Source organism: Pan troglodytes, chromosome X, assembly GCF_028858775.2.
Source record: "Pan troglodytes isolate AG18354 chromosome X, NHGRI_mPanTro3-v2.0_pri, whole genome shotgun sequence".
In the NCBI taxonomy this organism is placed as follows: Eukaryota; Metazoa; Chordata; class Mammalia; order Primates; family Hominidae; genus Pan; species Pan troglodytes.
In genome coordinates, this window is record NC_072421.2 from 48595303 (window position 1) to 48608802 (window position 13500).

Consider the following 13500-nt stretch of genomic DNA (forward strand, 5'->3'; position numbering starts at 1 on the left):
ATCATGGGCATGTGTCGTATCCCCGAGGCTGAGGCAAGAGAGAAGGAAAGTAAGTGGCAGTGAGTTCCCACCACATGACAACTCAATCTCAACTCCTCCTGACCTGCAGACCCTGCACACTCCGATTCTGCCCTCTCAGGACCTGCACACACCTTCCATGGTTCCTCGAAGTGAACCATCTGCTCATGCCACAGTGACTTCTTCGCCTGGGTTATCCATTCCTAGGCTAGAGGAAGGTGTGGCCCACATACAGGGCTGACCTGGAGTTTGGGAACACACAGCATCCTGGGTAGGGAGCATCCTTGGATATACAGGGTAGGGAGTAAAAAGAGCTTGCGAAGACCAGGCGCAGTGGCTCACGCCTGTAATCCCAGCACTTTGGGAGGCCGAGGCGGGTGGATCACAAGGTCAGGAGACCGAGACCATCCTGGCTAACACGGTGAAACCCCGTCTCTACCAAAAATACAAAAAAAATTACCGGGAGTGGTGGCGGGCCCTTGTAGTCCCAGCTACTGGAGAGGCTGAGGCAGGAGAATGGCGTGAACCCGTGAGGCGGAGCTTGCAGTACGCGGAGATCATGCTGCTGCACTGCAGCCTGGGCCACAAAGGGAGAATCTGTCAACAACAACAACAACAAAAAACAACATGGGAAATCTCATCATTCAGCCTCAACGCTGTACACTAGAAAATTATGAGAAAGGAATGATTTGGGGAATAAGTGACAAGATAGGATACCAGTATCATAACAGAATAGCACATCTGCAGGGATGTGGGGGATGAGCAGGAGGTTCACTTACGGAGTTACTCGTTGTCTTCCTCAGGGTCGCTGATCTCTTCATAAATCACCAGCTGCTTTCTCTCACTCAGTCTGTGGGTCCAGGCATGTTTCCCCCTTTTGGGTCCTATGATGGAGAATAGTTGGAAAATGAGGGTGGAGAGTGTTAGGCTCTGTTTTCTCAAAAAAAGGAGATGCCTCCCCGCTCCCAAGTGCCCATGGGCCTTCTTTATCCAGTTTTTCACATTCTCTGGCTTAGAGAGGCTGAGACCTTAGGCCCACACCAATACAGGCCAAATGCCGATTAAAGTTTTAGCTTCTGGCTCCTTCTGTTGTGGGGTTTAGATTCCCAACCTCTTCACTTATGGGAACATTCACGCATACCTCCTTTCATTCAGCACGTGTTTTTATTGAGGGCACGGAGGCATACTTTTTTCTAATCGCACAACATTTTCATAGTGCTTCACAGATGCTGCAATTTTTTTTTTGGAAACTCTCATCAATTTTACACTTTTCCATTATTATTATATCTGTTATGGTGATCTGTGATCAGTGAGCTTTGATATTATTACTGCAATTGTTTTTGTTGTTTTTCAGTCTTTTAAAATAATTTTAAATTTTTAATTTTTTATTTTTATTTTATTTTATTTTATTTGAGACGAAGTCTCGCTCTGTCACCCAGACTGGAGTGCAGTGGAGCAATCTCAGCTCACTGCAACCTCTGCTTCTCCAGTTCAAGCAATTCTCCTGCCTCAGCCTCCCAAGTAGCTGGGACTACAGGAGCATGTCACCACGCCTGGCTAATATTTTCTATTTTTAGTAGAGACAGGGTTTCACTGTATTAGCCAGGATGGTCTTGATCTCCCAACTTCACGATCGGCCTGCCTCAGCCTCCCAAAGTGCTGGGATTACAGGCGTGAGCCACAGTGCCCGTCCGTGTTTTTTATTTTTGTGCGTACACAGTAGGTGTATATGCTTATGGGGTACGTGAGATGTTTTGATACACGCATGCCATGCGTAATAATCACATAATGGAAAATAGGGTATCCATCCCCTCAACCATTTATCCTTGTGTTACAAACAATCCAATTACACTCTTCTAGTTTTTTTAAAATGTACAATTAAGTTATTATTGACTATAATCACCCTGTTCTGTGTAATTGTTTGGGGGGTGGGTACCAGGAACTGCACCCATAGAATATGACAAACTGAATCGACCAATGTTGTGTGTGTTCTGACTGCTCCACCGATGAGCTGTTCCGCGTCTCTCTTCCTTTTCTTGGGCCTCCCTATTTCCTGAGACACAGCAACACTGAAATGAGGATTATTAACAACCTTACAATGGCCGTTAAGGGTTCAAATGAAAGGAAGAGTCGCATGCCTCTCACTCTAAATCACAAGCTAGAAATGGCTAAGCTTAGTGAGGAAGCATGCTGAAAGCCAAGACAGGCTGAAAGCTAGGCCTATTGCGCCAAACAGCCAAGCTGTGAATGCAAAGGAAAAGTTCTTGAAGGAAATAATAACACTAATACTCCAGTGAACACACGATAAGAAAGCAAAACTGCCTTACTGCTCAAATAGAGAAAGTTTGAGTGGTCAGGATATTTGACGAAACCAGCCACAACATTCCCTTAAGCCAAAGTCTAATTCACAGGGAGACCCGAACTCTCTTCCAGTCCATGAAAGCTGAGAGAAGTGAAGAAGCTGCAGGAGAAACGTGTGAAGCTAGCAGAGGTTGGTTCATGAGGTTTAAGGAAAGAAGCCATCTCCATAACTTAAAAGTGCAAGGCGAAGCAGGAAACCCTGATGGAGAAGCTGCAGGAAGTTATCCAGAAGATCTAGCTAAGGTCACTGATGAAGATGGCTACACCAAACAACAGATTTTCAATGTAGATAAAATAGCCTTCTATTGGAAGGAGATGCCTTCTAGGACTTTCATAGCTAGAGAGGATTGACTCCAACTTTGAAAGAATTCTACTGTGGGTAAAATGCTATCCAATAGCATCACACACTACAGAGAAATCCTTCATGAAATGGAGAGCTAATCGATGTGGCAAATTTCACTGCTGTGTTCTTTTAAGAAACTGCCACAGCCACTCCACCCTTCAGCAACCACCACCTTGATCAGCCAACAGCCATCAACACCCAGGCAAGACCCTCCACCAGCAAAAAGAGTGAGTCACTGAAGACTCAGAAGATTATTAGCATTTTTAACAATGAATTATTTTAAAATAAAGGTACGTACATTTTTAGACATAACGCTACTGCACTCCTAGTAGACTGCAGTATAGTGTAAGCATAATGTTTTTATGCACTGCCAAACCAAAAAAACAATGTGTGTGACTCACATTATTGCAGTGGTCTGGGACTGAATCTGCAATATCTCTGAAGTACACCTGTACTGGGTATCAGGCATTGAGCTGAGTAAGATATGATCCCAGGTTATCAAAGATAGAATCGCTTGAGCACCTTTCATATCATCAGGCCTTCTAGATTAAATACAATACTTCCAAACAATTTATGAACTATGATTCTTTATTTCCATCTTATGGACTAGGAATCTGGAACTGAGAAAATTTGGAAGACTTGCCCCAAGTCACGTGGTTTTTTATATGGATGACAACTCCAGTCTGTATCTCTGGAAGTCCAGTCAAACATCTCATCTGGAGCTGGGTGAGCTCCTCAGCCCAGTCTGCACCCAGGCTTGTCTGGGATCCATGCCACACACCCAGTCCACACACCTGAACATAGCCAGGGAAGTCAGAGGGGTTGTTCCCAAATTGTTTCCTCTTACCAGATGCCTTGTTAATCTTCTCAGAGGTAGTTCGTTTTCCCGGGGGGCACAGCTGTTTCCCATTGTTCTGTGAGCCAGATGCTTCTGGCACTTACTTCGAATCATTTCCTACCTCTGCTGGCTTCTTGGGCATGATCTTTATAATGTGAAGGTCACAGATAAACAGTATCGGTGACATTTCTACAGTGCTTTAGAGCTTACAAAGGGTCTTCACATGCATTACCTTAATGAATGTTCTCAACAACGCGGGGAGAGTTACACTTGCCTAAATGAGACAAACCTGGGAGATTAGAAGCAAAAGGAATGGCCTAAATGAATGCAGTTTCCAGGGCTAGAATGCTTATCTTCACACTCTTTTAAGACTGACATTCGTGGAAACAGCAGAAATCTCCATGTAGTTGAGAGTGTAGTACACAGAAGATTTGGAGAAAAATAGCATTCTAAGAATTCACAGGTCTACAAAAGGAAGAGCTTCTGTAAAATACAAGGGATCTCATATAAGCTCTTAGCTGCTGGGAGAGTAAATGTAAAAACATAGAGAGGGGACAAAACACTGCTGGGAAAGATGTTGTGGGGAGATGAATACAGGGACGGGAGAGGTAAAGAAATGGTTTGCTGAAATTAATCTAGGCAGCAAAGAAAGCAGTACCAGATCTGGCATACCACCCTACCGAGGCACCAATTGAATGTGGAATTCAGTGAGGTGGTACCCATACCAATTCTGGTTGCATTGGGATGTGTCACTGACCAACAATCTTAAGCTACTTTTTTTTTTTTTTTTTTTTTTGAGACACAGTCTTGCTCTCTTGCCAGGCTGGAGTGCACTGGCGCCATCTTGGCTCACTGCAACATCCAACTCCTGCGTTCAAGTGATTCTCCTTCCTCAGCCTCCAGAGTAGCTGGGACTACAGGCAGGTGCTACCACACCCCGCTAAGTTTTGTATTTTTAGTAGAGACGAGGTTTCACCATGTTGGGCAGGATGGTCTTGATCTCTTGACCTAGTGATCCATCTACCTCAGCCTCCCAAAGTGCTGAGATTACAGTCGCGAGCCACCGCGCCCTGCTCTTAATCTACTTTTTATTCAGCTTCCTCACTTATGAAATAGTGAACAATACATGTAAAATAGTCTACGGGAAAGTCCTCTCTGAGCTTGTAGACACTGTTTAAAGGTAGTAATAATAACAATTAATACCTTTCATGATCCGTCTTTGAATTCGGTCTCCACACTGGCAACCCAACTCCCAGATCCCTTTATCCTCTAAACCAGAGTTGGATCTGCAGTTGTGGGATCACTCATTCAGGGGCCTTCGAGGGAACCCCTGGGCTGGGATGGGGGCTTCCGGGACGCCCCAGGTGCAGACAAGGTCCTCAAGGAGCTCACAGTAGGGAGGGGCCAACAGTCAAACCTATTCCTAAGCCACGGGAGTGGCCCCGGTAACAGGAGAGGCCAGCTGGTCCTTCCTGTTGCGAGAGTGGGTGTCTCAATGGAAGCACCAGCAGGCCCTATGGGGTAAAGCCCTAGTGAGCAACATCTGAACTTCATAAACAAATGCAAACGTGAATGAGCTTTAAATGGCTTGGAGCTCTGGATCAGACTACCACTGCCACTGTGCCCCAGGAAAATTCTTTAACATCTCTGTACAATGATAGCCTCATTTTATTATTATGTTGCTGATAACTATGATCTAAAACATGAACTATGATTCTTTACTTCCATTTCATGGACCAGGAATCTGGAGCTCAGAGAACTCAGAAGATTTGTGCCAAGTCACATGGCTTTTATGTGGATGACAACCGAAGTGTGTGACTCGTTATTATTTGGAGATAATAATAGAAACAACATCATAGAGGTCTTCTTAAGGATTAAATAAATTCATCCATGTGAACTGCTTAAAATAGTATCTGGCATCACTATGAAAACAAAAGATGTATTGAGGATCACAACTGTTAGTGTTATCAAGCTGTTGGTGCTACATCAGGTGTTGTGATAGATATGGGGAGAAGGAGGCAGTGAGGGCATTTTTTATATTCTCCCACTCTTACCAGTGTTCCCATCTGTGGAGGGACAAAGGTTCTCTGGTCCTTTAGATTTGAGAGATACTCACCTTCGGGAAGATTCCCTGGAGCCTGCCGAAAGTCATCTGAGGACGTTCAACTGCAAGAGAATACATCAGAATTTTTCCTTGTTGGTAAAGATTTCCAAACTCTATAGAGACTTCTGTAGCATCAGGGTATTCTGCAGCAGAGGCTTCTGAGTCCACTCATTGTTGAGGAGTTATTTCAGATTTGCTTCTGAATTATGTTTAGTAATGGTTGATTCATTTATCTGTGGCATCCATTCAGAATTTTCCATCTCACAGTTTATCAAATGTGGACTAAACCCCATCACAGTCTCATCTTATTACTTTACATATCTTTTACTTTTTTCCAAATAATTAAATTGATTGGTTAAGAATCTGAACTGTATCCACTCAAGATGTGCAACAACTGAAAATCATTGTACACTTAAAATGGGTGAATCTTATGGTATGTGAATTAAGCTGTTAAATGTGTGATGAACCATGGATGATTTAGTCCAGTGGCTCTGAAATATTTTCAGTATAAAGACACTTCTTTAATGTCAAAATCTTGGCAGACACTCAAGCCCTGGATTTTCAGATCTCTTGTAGTGATCATGGGAGATTGTAGAATCTGGCCTTTTTAGTTGGGGAGTAATAGGTCTATTGGAGATAGTTTGGACATTCTGACCTTGTCTTATAATTGTGTTGTCAGAGCAGAAGAGCAAGGAAACACATATGCCCCCTTTATATTACTGAAATGTACAAAGATCTCTACCCAAGAACCTGTCTTTTTTTCACCCTATGTTATCTCTGCTCTCTGACAAGTGGGAAAGCTCTCTGTGTGTTGGATGAGGGATCACTCTTTCAAACTCACTCCCGAGCTCATCACAGAGAATCAGGGTTCTTTGGGAATGAGAAGACTATTTGGTTTTGATAAAATACAGAGAAACAACGATATTTATTACGTAATGTGTTCATCAACCTCACTCCTAAGATACCTTTCCAATACCTACATGCTGTTAATGAAACAAACTCTGGAAGTTTTTGGCGGATCTACACTAGTAACATTTTCTTTCTTTTTTTTTCTCTTGTAACATTATTTTAACAGTCCTTTGATTCATTAACAGTGCTTAGGAAGAACAACATGTCGTTTAAAAAAGAAATATTTCAAACACACAGAAAAGTATGGGGAATAATATTGAGTCCAGTCGGATCTCAACATTACCCCACAGCTATGTTAGGTTTGATTTATTTATTCAGAATATTAGAAAAACTACAAACAGGCCGGGCGTGGTAGCTCACACTTGTAATCCCAGCACTTTGGGAGGCTGAGGTGGGTGGATCACCTGAGATCAGGAAGTTTGAGACCAGCCTGGCCAACATGGTAAAACCCCGTCTCTACCAAAAATAAAAAATGAGCTGGGTGTGGGGGCGGGCAACTGTAACCCCAGCTACTCCGGAGGCTGAGGCAGGAGAATCACTTGAACCCAGGAGGTGAAAGTTGGAGTGAGCTGAGATTGCCTTATTGCACTCCACCCTGGCCGAGAAGAGTGAAACTCCATCTCAAAAACAAAAACAAACAAAACACACTATCGACAAGTCACAGCTGAAGCTGTGTGTGCAGCACTCAGGAATCCCTGCCCTCCCTCCCTCCTCCACTTACAGCCAGTCACCTTAATTTGATGGCTTTTTATTCACATTCATGTTTGTATACATTTACCATTTATTTATTATCTATAAAAATATATATACTTGTTTTTCATGTTTTAAAATGTTACATGAATGGCCTCTGTAGTTAACTTTCTGCATGCAATTTTTTTTCACTCAGCCCTGATGTGTATGAGGGAACAAATGCCTGAGGATCTTTCCCAGGTAGCTGAGCTGAAAAGCAATTGGGCTTGATGAGACCCTTTCCAGCCCCTTCCCATCTACTCACCCTGATTCCTGTGGTTACGGTCATTATCAAAATCATTCCCCTGGAGGTCTGTGGCCCCTGTATTACGCATGAAAGGTGGGAGGGTAGCCTTGAAACCTAGAAAGAAGCAAAATGTTTATTCCTAAGAGACAAGCTTTGACCTGCCACGGTGGCTCATATCTGTAGTACCAGTGCTTTGGGAGGCTGAGGCTGGAGTATCGCTTGAGGCCAGGAGTTCAAGGCTGCAGTGAGCTATGATTGCACTACTGCACTCTAGCCTAGGTGACAGACTGAGACTCTGACTCAAAAAAAAAGAAAAAAAAAGAAAGAGAGATACAAGCCGAGAGAAGGAAGGTAGTGTGGAGGTGCCGGGATGCCACAGAGACACTTGGACTCATCAGAACAGAAGCCTAAGGGAGAGAAACGTGCAGGATCCAGGTATGAGCTCCACTGTGGCCAGTCCCTGCCCTCAGCCCTGACAGGATACAGAAGAGCAGAACACCCAGAAGCTGCCTTGCGATTTTTCCCTGCACAAAAGGAAAATGTGGGGTACTTTCTGCAGCCTAAGAAGTAGCCAAAGCAGGAAAAGGGATGCTCATGTGTCCCCAGACTTGTCTGTACCTAGAACTTTCTGTTACCTAGTTTAGTCATGGCCTCATACTTTCTCTTCATATACACATAGCTGATTTTCTCCGAGGATTTCATCTTTTCCCACTCTTTCTTAGAGAAGTATTTGGCAATATCATCGAAGGCCTAGGAAAAGATAAAAAAGGAATTTTGTCAATGACTCAGCTAGACATGTCTGCCATTCAGCTGGAGCCGCTTCCTGTGTGCTGGATCTGGGAAGTGGGGATGATAATCCGTCCTGGTTGATGCCATGGCTAACTGACAGAACATGAGGGACCTTTCCTAGCTTCACCCCTGCCACACAGTAGGGCTTTAATGCTGCTGACTGGCTCTCTTCCCACTTTCCAGAATGGACTGAGATTCACCAAATGTAGTGCACGGTCACAGACTTGTCTCCAAGGATGCTAGTTGATGACAGAGCGAGGATGGGAGGCTCTCAAGGGTCCAGATCTCCCCCAAGACCCTGCTCCTTGTCTCCAGTATCTCTGTCCTCCCCTCCTCAGAAACTTGGTCACCCCACACTGTCCCCTGGGCCACTACTTTGCCCCCTCCAGGTCACCTCACCTTTTGTATCTTCTCTGGTATTTGAGCACCAGCCTTAGGTCTCCTTGCAAAGGCGTCGTCTCTGTTCATGGCACCGGGAGCAGTCTGACCTGCAAGAGAAACAGACCGAGTCTTTCCAGCCACAGCAGCTTTAGTCTTGTGGAGGAAGAAATCTGTGAAAGCCGGCCACCCTCAGTCACCTGGAATCAGGTGCTTCATTTCTCCATCCGGGGCTTATCTGTCCCTGAGTAAGGATATGGGGAGAAATCAGATGAAAACAGGGAACCAGGGGTCTCTGGGAGAAGTATTGATTTGGGATGACAGGCTTCCTGTGGGCAAAGCAGCCTTGAGTCTTTGGGAGGGGGTTGGCTAATGTTGTTAGTAGTTTCCCTGGGGCCAGGCTTACCCTGAAAGATGTACAGACCCTTTTTGGGAAGGCAGAGATGTGACTGTGTAATTTTATTCAGTGGGGGCATGCTGACACCCACACTCAATAAAAAAAGGAAGGGAAGTGAGTCCCAGAGATAACATGGTCTCTCTGGTGATGGATCTGATCAGGCAGAGGGATGGGGGGTTCTGTTCTGTTGAAGAGAAATGAGCATGGCTAATATGAACGGATTTAGAAGCTATTACTGGGTGATTTGTAAATTATTAGAAGAAGAGAGCTAGAATTTCTGAGACTACAAGAGCCCGCCATCACTTAGAGAGAATGTGGAGCATTTCAAGATGCAGCAATCAGCCAGGTGTAGTGGCTCACGCCTGTAATCCCAGCACTTTGGGAGGACAAGGAGGGCGGGTCGCTTGAGTCCATGAGGTTGAGACCAGCCTGGCCAACATACCGAAACCATCTCTACTAAAACAACAACAACAAAACACACACACACACACACATTAACAGAAGCGGAGTGGTGTGCGCCTGTAGTCCCAAGGCCTACGTGAGAGGATCACTTGATCCCAGGAGGAAAGATTTGAGTGAGTTTGTTTGTTTGTTTGTTTGTTTTGAGTCATGGTCTCTCTCTGTTGCCCAGGCTGGGATGCAGTGGTGTGATCATGGCTCACTGCAACCTCCGCCTCGTGGGTTCAAGTGATCCACCAGCTGTGGCCTCCAAAACTGGAGTTACAAGCGTGAGCCACCGTACCCGGCCCAAATTTGTTAAGTTACTAGAGTTCCCAGGAAAAATCCCATACCTGAAAAAGTTAGAAACTGACAGGAAGGATTTGAGATGGCGACCTGCCTCACATACACTCCTTATTAAAACTAGATAACAAATGCACCGCGGAGGAGGGGAGGGGTAGGAAGAATGGAAAAAGAAAATCAGCACATGCTTACTCTGATTTTGGAAGAATCGAAAGAGAAAATCAGACCGTGCGTACTCTGAGTATGGAAGAATCGAAAGAGAGAGAAAGTCAGAGCATGCATACTCTGAACTTAAAGTAGCCAATCCCGGGGGATGCTTTAGGCGGGAAAATCAGAGTCTCCACCCCCAGTTAGAAAGTTCTGTCCCTGGAGGCTGGACTGATATACGCCACATCGGCTTTGCTTATCCCGCCTACTGTTCTGACTTCTGATTGGCCAGTTGGAGTTCACCGACTGCCCTGATTGGTCTATCATCCTTGCGCAGTGACATTGCACAATATTGTCTCCTCCTCCAGCCACACTTTGTTGCCACTGGGACAAAGTGGGTGGTCCTCAGGCGCCGTCAGATTTTGAAATCTCTGAAGACCATGCCTGGATCTCGGGTTAAAAATCTGGATTCTAGTCTGAAGAGCGAGAAGAAAAAAATAGTCGGATCTGTGATTTTTCTACTTGAAAGACACAATGTTTTCCAGACTAGCACATTTGCAGAGCTTTGCTGTACTTAGTCGTGGCTTTCATTCTTCAGTGGCTTCTATATCTGTTGCCACTGAAAAAACAGTCCAAGGCCCTCCAACCGCTGATTACATTTTTGAAAGGGAATCTAAGTGTGGTGTGCTCAATTACCATCCTTACCTGTAGCCCTGGAGAGACGAAAATGTATTTACTTACGGGATGTGATTGTGGTATTGGTTACATCCGCCTTGGCCAATCTTCCCGCCTCGGTCTCGCGACTACAGGCGGGAACCACCCCACCCCCACTAATATTTTTTGTTTTTTGATTTTTTAAAAGAGACAGTTTCGCTATGTTGGTCAGGCTGGTCTCGACGTCCTGGGCTCAAGCGATCCTCCCGCCTCAGCCTCGGGACTACAGGCATGCACCACCTTGCCCAGGCTTTTTTTTTTTTTTTTTAAGTAGAAACCATGTTTCGCTATGTTGACCAGACTGGCCTCAACCTCCTGGGCTCAAGGGATCCTTCCACCACAGCCTCGGGACTACAGCCATGCACCACCCGGCCCACGCTTTATTTATTTATTTATTTTTTAGTGGAAACCAGGTTTCGCTATGTTGGCCTGGGCTCAAGGGATCCTCCCGCCTTGGCCTGGGGACTACAAGCATGCACCACCCTGCCCACCCTATTTTTTTTTTTTTTTTTTTTTTTTTTTTTTTTTTTTTTGCTTCTTTGTTTGTTTCTTTCTTTAGTAGAAACCGGGTTTCGCTATGTTGCCCAGGCTGGCCTCAATCTCCTGGGCTCAAATGATGCTTTCACCTCGGCCTCAGGAATACAGGAGTGTGCCATTCTCCCTGCTCATTTTAATTTTATTTATTTATTTATAGGAAAGACAGGCTTTCGCTTTGTTGACCAGGCTGGTATTGACCTCCTGGGCTCAAGCAGTCCTCCCACCTTGGCCTCGGAACTACAGGGGTGAGCCATCCCACCCACGCAGTTTTTTTGTTGTTCTTGTTGTTAGTAGAAATGGGGTTTCGCTATGTTGGCCAGGCTGGCCTCGACCTCCCGGGCTCAAGCAATCCTCCCGCCTCAGCCTGGTGACTACAGGCTCACACCACCCCACCACCACTAATATTTTTAATTTCTCTAGTAGAGACAGTTTTGCTATGTTGTCCTGGCTGGTCCCTACCTCCTGGGCTCAAGCGATGCTCCCGCTTCGGCCTTGGGACTACAGGCATGCACCACCCTGCCTTTTGCTATTTTTCCCAGGCTGGTCTTGACCTTCTGGGCTCACTCAATGATTTGAACCTGGGAAGCCGAGGTTGCATTGAGCTGAGATCACACCACTGCACTCCAGCTTGGGCAACAGAGCAAGACTGTCAAATAAATAAATACATCCATACATGAAAGAAAGAAGAAAGAAAAGAAAGAAAGAAAAAGAAGGAAGGAAGGAAGGAAAGAAAGAAAGAAAGAAACCAGCTGAATCTCCGTAAGAACAGTGAGCTTTGTGGTATATTAACTTACCCTCATCCCATCTCGTGCTCCCAGCTTGGTTCTGTTCATTGCTGATGAAATACACATAGGATTGGCCAGAACTGGTAGATGGCTAGTTATTGATCATGAAAATGTCAGACCTGATATAGTCCTCCTTGGAAAGGCCTTTTCTGGGGGCTGATACTCTGTGTCTGCAGTGCTGTGGGACGATGACATAATGCTGAGCATTAAGCCAGGGGAACATGGGTCCACATACGGTGGCAATCCACTAGGCTGCCGAGTGGCCATCGCAGCCCTTGAGGTTTTAGAAGAAAATCTTGCTGAAAATACAGAAAAAAATGGGTATTCTCTTGAGAAATGAACCCATGAAGCTACCTTCTGATGCTGTAACTGCCGTAAGAGGAAAACAATTATTGTGTGTGTGTATGTATGTATGTATGTATGTATGTATGTATGCATGTATTTAGAGTCAGAGGTTCACTCTGGTTGCCCAGGATGCAATGGTGTGATCTTGGCTCACTGCAACCTCTGCCTGCTGGGTTCTAGCTATTCTCCTGCCTCAGCCTCCTGAGTAGCTGGGATTACAGGCACGTGCCACTATGCCCAGCTAATTTTCATATTTTTAGTAGAGACTGGGTTTCACCATGTTGGCCACGCTGGTCTTGAACTCCTGACCTCAGGTGATGCACCCACCTCGGCCTCCCAAAATGTTGGGATTACAGACGTGAGCCACTGTGCCTGGGAGGAAAATAATTATTAATTTCTATTGTTATTAAAGAAACCAAAGATTGTGATGCTTGGAAGGTGTGTCTACGACTTCAAGATTATCCACTTCTGGCCAAGCCAACCCATGGCGACATCATCAGGTTTCGCCTCCGCTGGTGGTGAAGGGGGATGAGATTCGAGTCCAGTGAAATCATTAACAAGGCCATCTTGTCGTTCTGAGGGTAGCAGCTGTTTTCAGTGGTCCCCAGGAGCCGGCTGGAGACAGGTGGTCTTGTAAAAGCTCTGCTTTTAATGCAGGCACATTCCACTCCGTGTGTCTTCAAAACCTTTTTGTGGAGTATCTATTTTTTTCAGTTAATACATAGTAGAACAACGTTTATGAAGCTGCTGTTTGCTTTGTAACGTAAGTAAGAGCATACAATGGCATCTATGTTCTGTGAAAGTGTTTTGATGTGTTGTGTACTTTCTAAGGTTAAACGTATCTATATACACGGACAGCGTTTAAATTACATCCTTCAGTATACTTTATATATGTTTTTATAATTTCCTTGCTGGTATAAATGCTTTGTATTTGAAAAAGTTGTCTCTAGGGAATTACATAAAAGACTTCACCTTATAAAGTCGAATCATTGTTATCATTAAATTTTAGGAAGGATGAATGGTTAAGCATGTATAAAATACTAATATTAAGTAAACTTCATGTTGGCCAACACCAGGATGTATTCTATGGATGTCATTATTTTCAATTAAGAATTAGT

At 44.7% G+C, this 13500-nt stretch overlaps 1 protein-coding gene and 1 pseudogene across 1 annotated transcript; one reads left to right on the plus strand and one right to left on the minus strand.

The window, feature by feature from the left end:
• Positions 1–801: 801 nt before the first annotated feature.
• On the minus strand, positions 802–8806 carry LOC100608018 (putative protein SSX9). Its single transcript, XM_009439029.2, is given in 7 exon segments — positions 802–902; positions 1994–2071; positions 3570–3705; positions 5677–5726; positions 7568–7663; positions 8185–8299; positions 8738–8806. Coding segments are annotated over 7 exon segments (645 nt in total).
• Positions 8807–10017: 1211 nt separating this feature from the next.
• LOC107972720 (ornithine aminotransferase, mitochondrial-like) lies at positions 10018–12961 on the plus strand (annotated as a pseudogene).
• Positions 12962–13500: the final 539 nt, after the last annotated feature.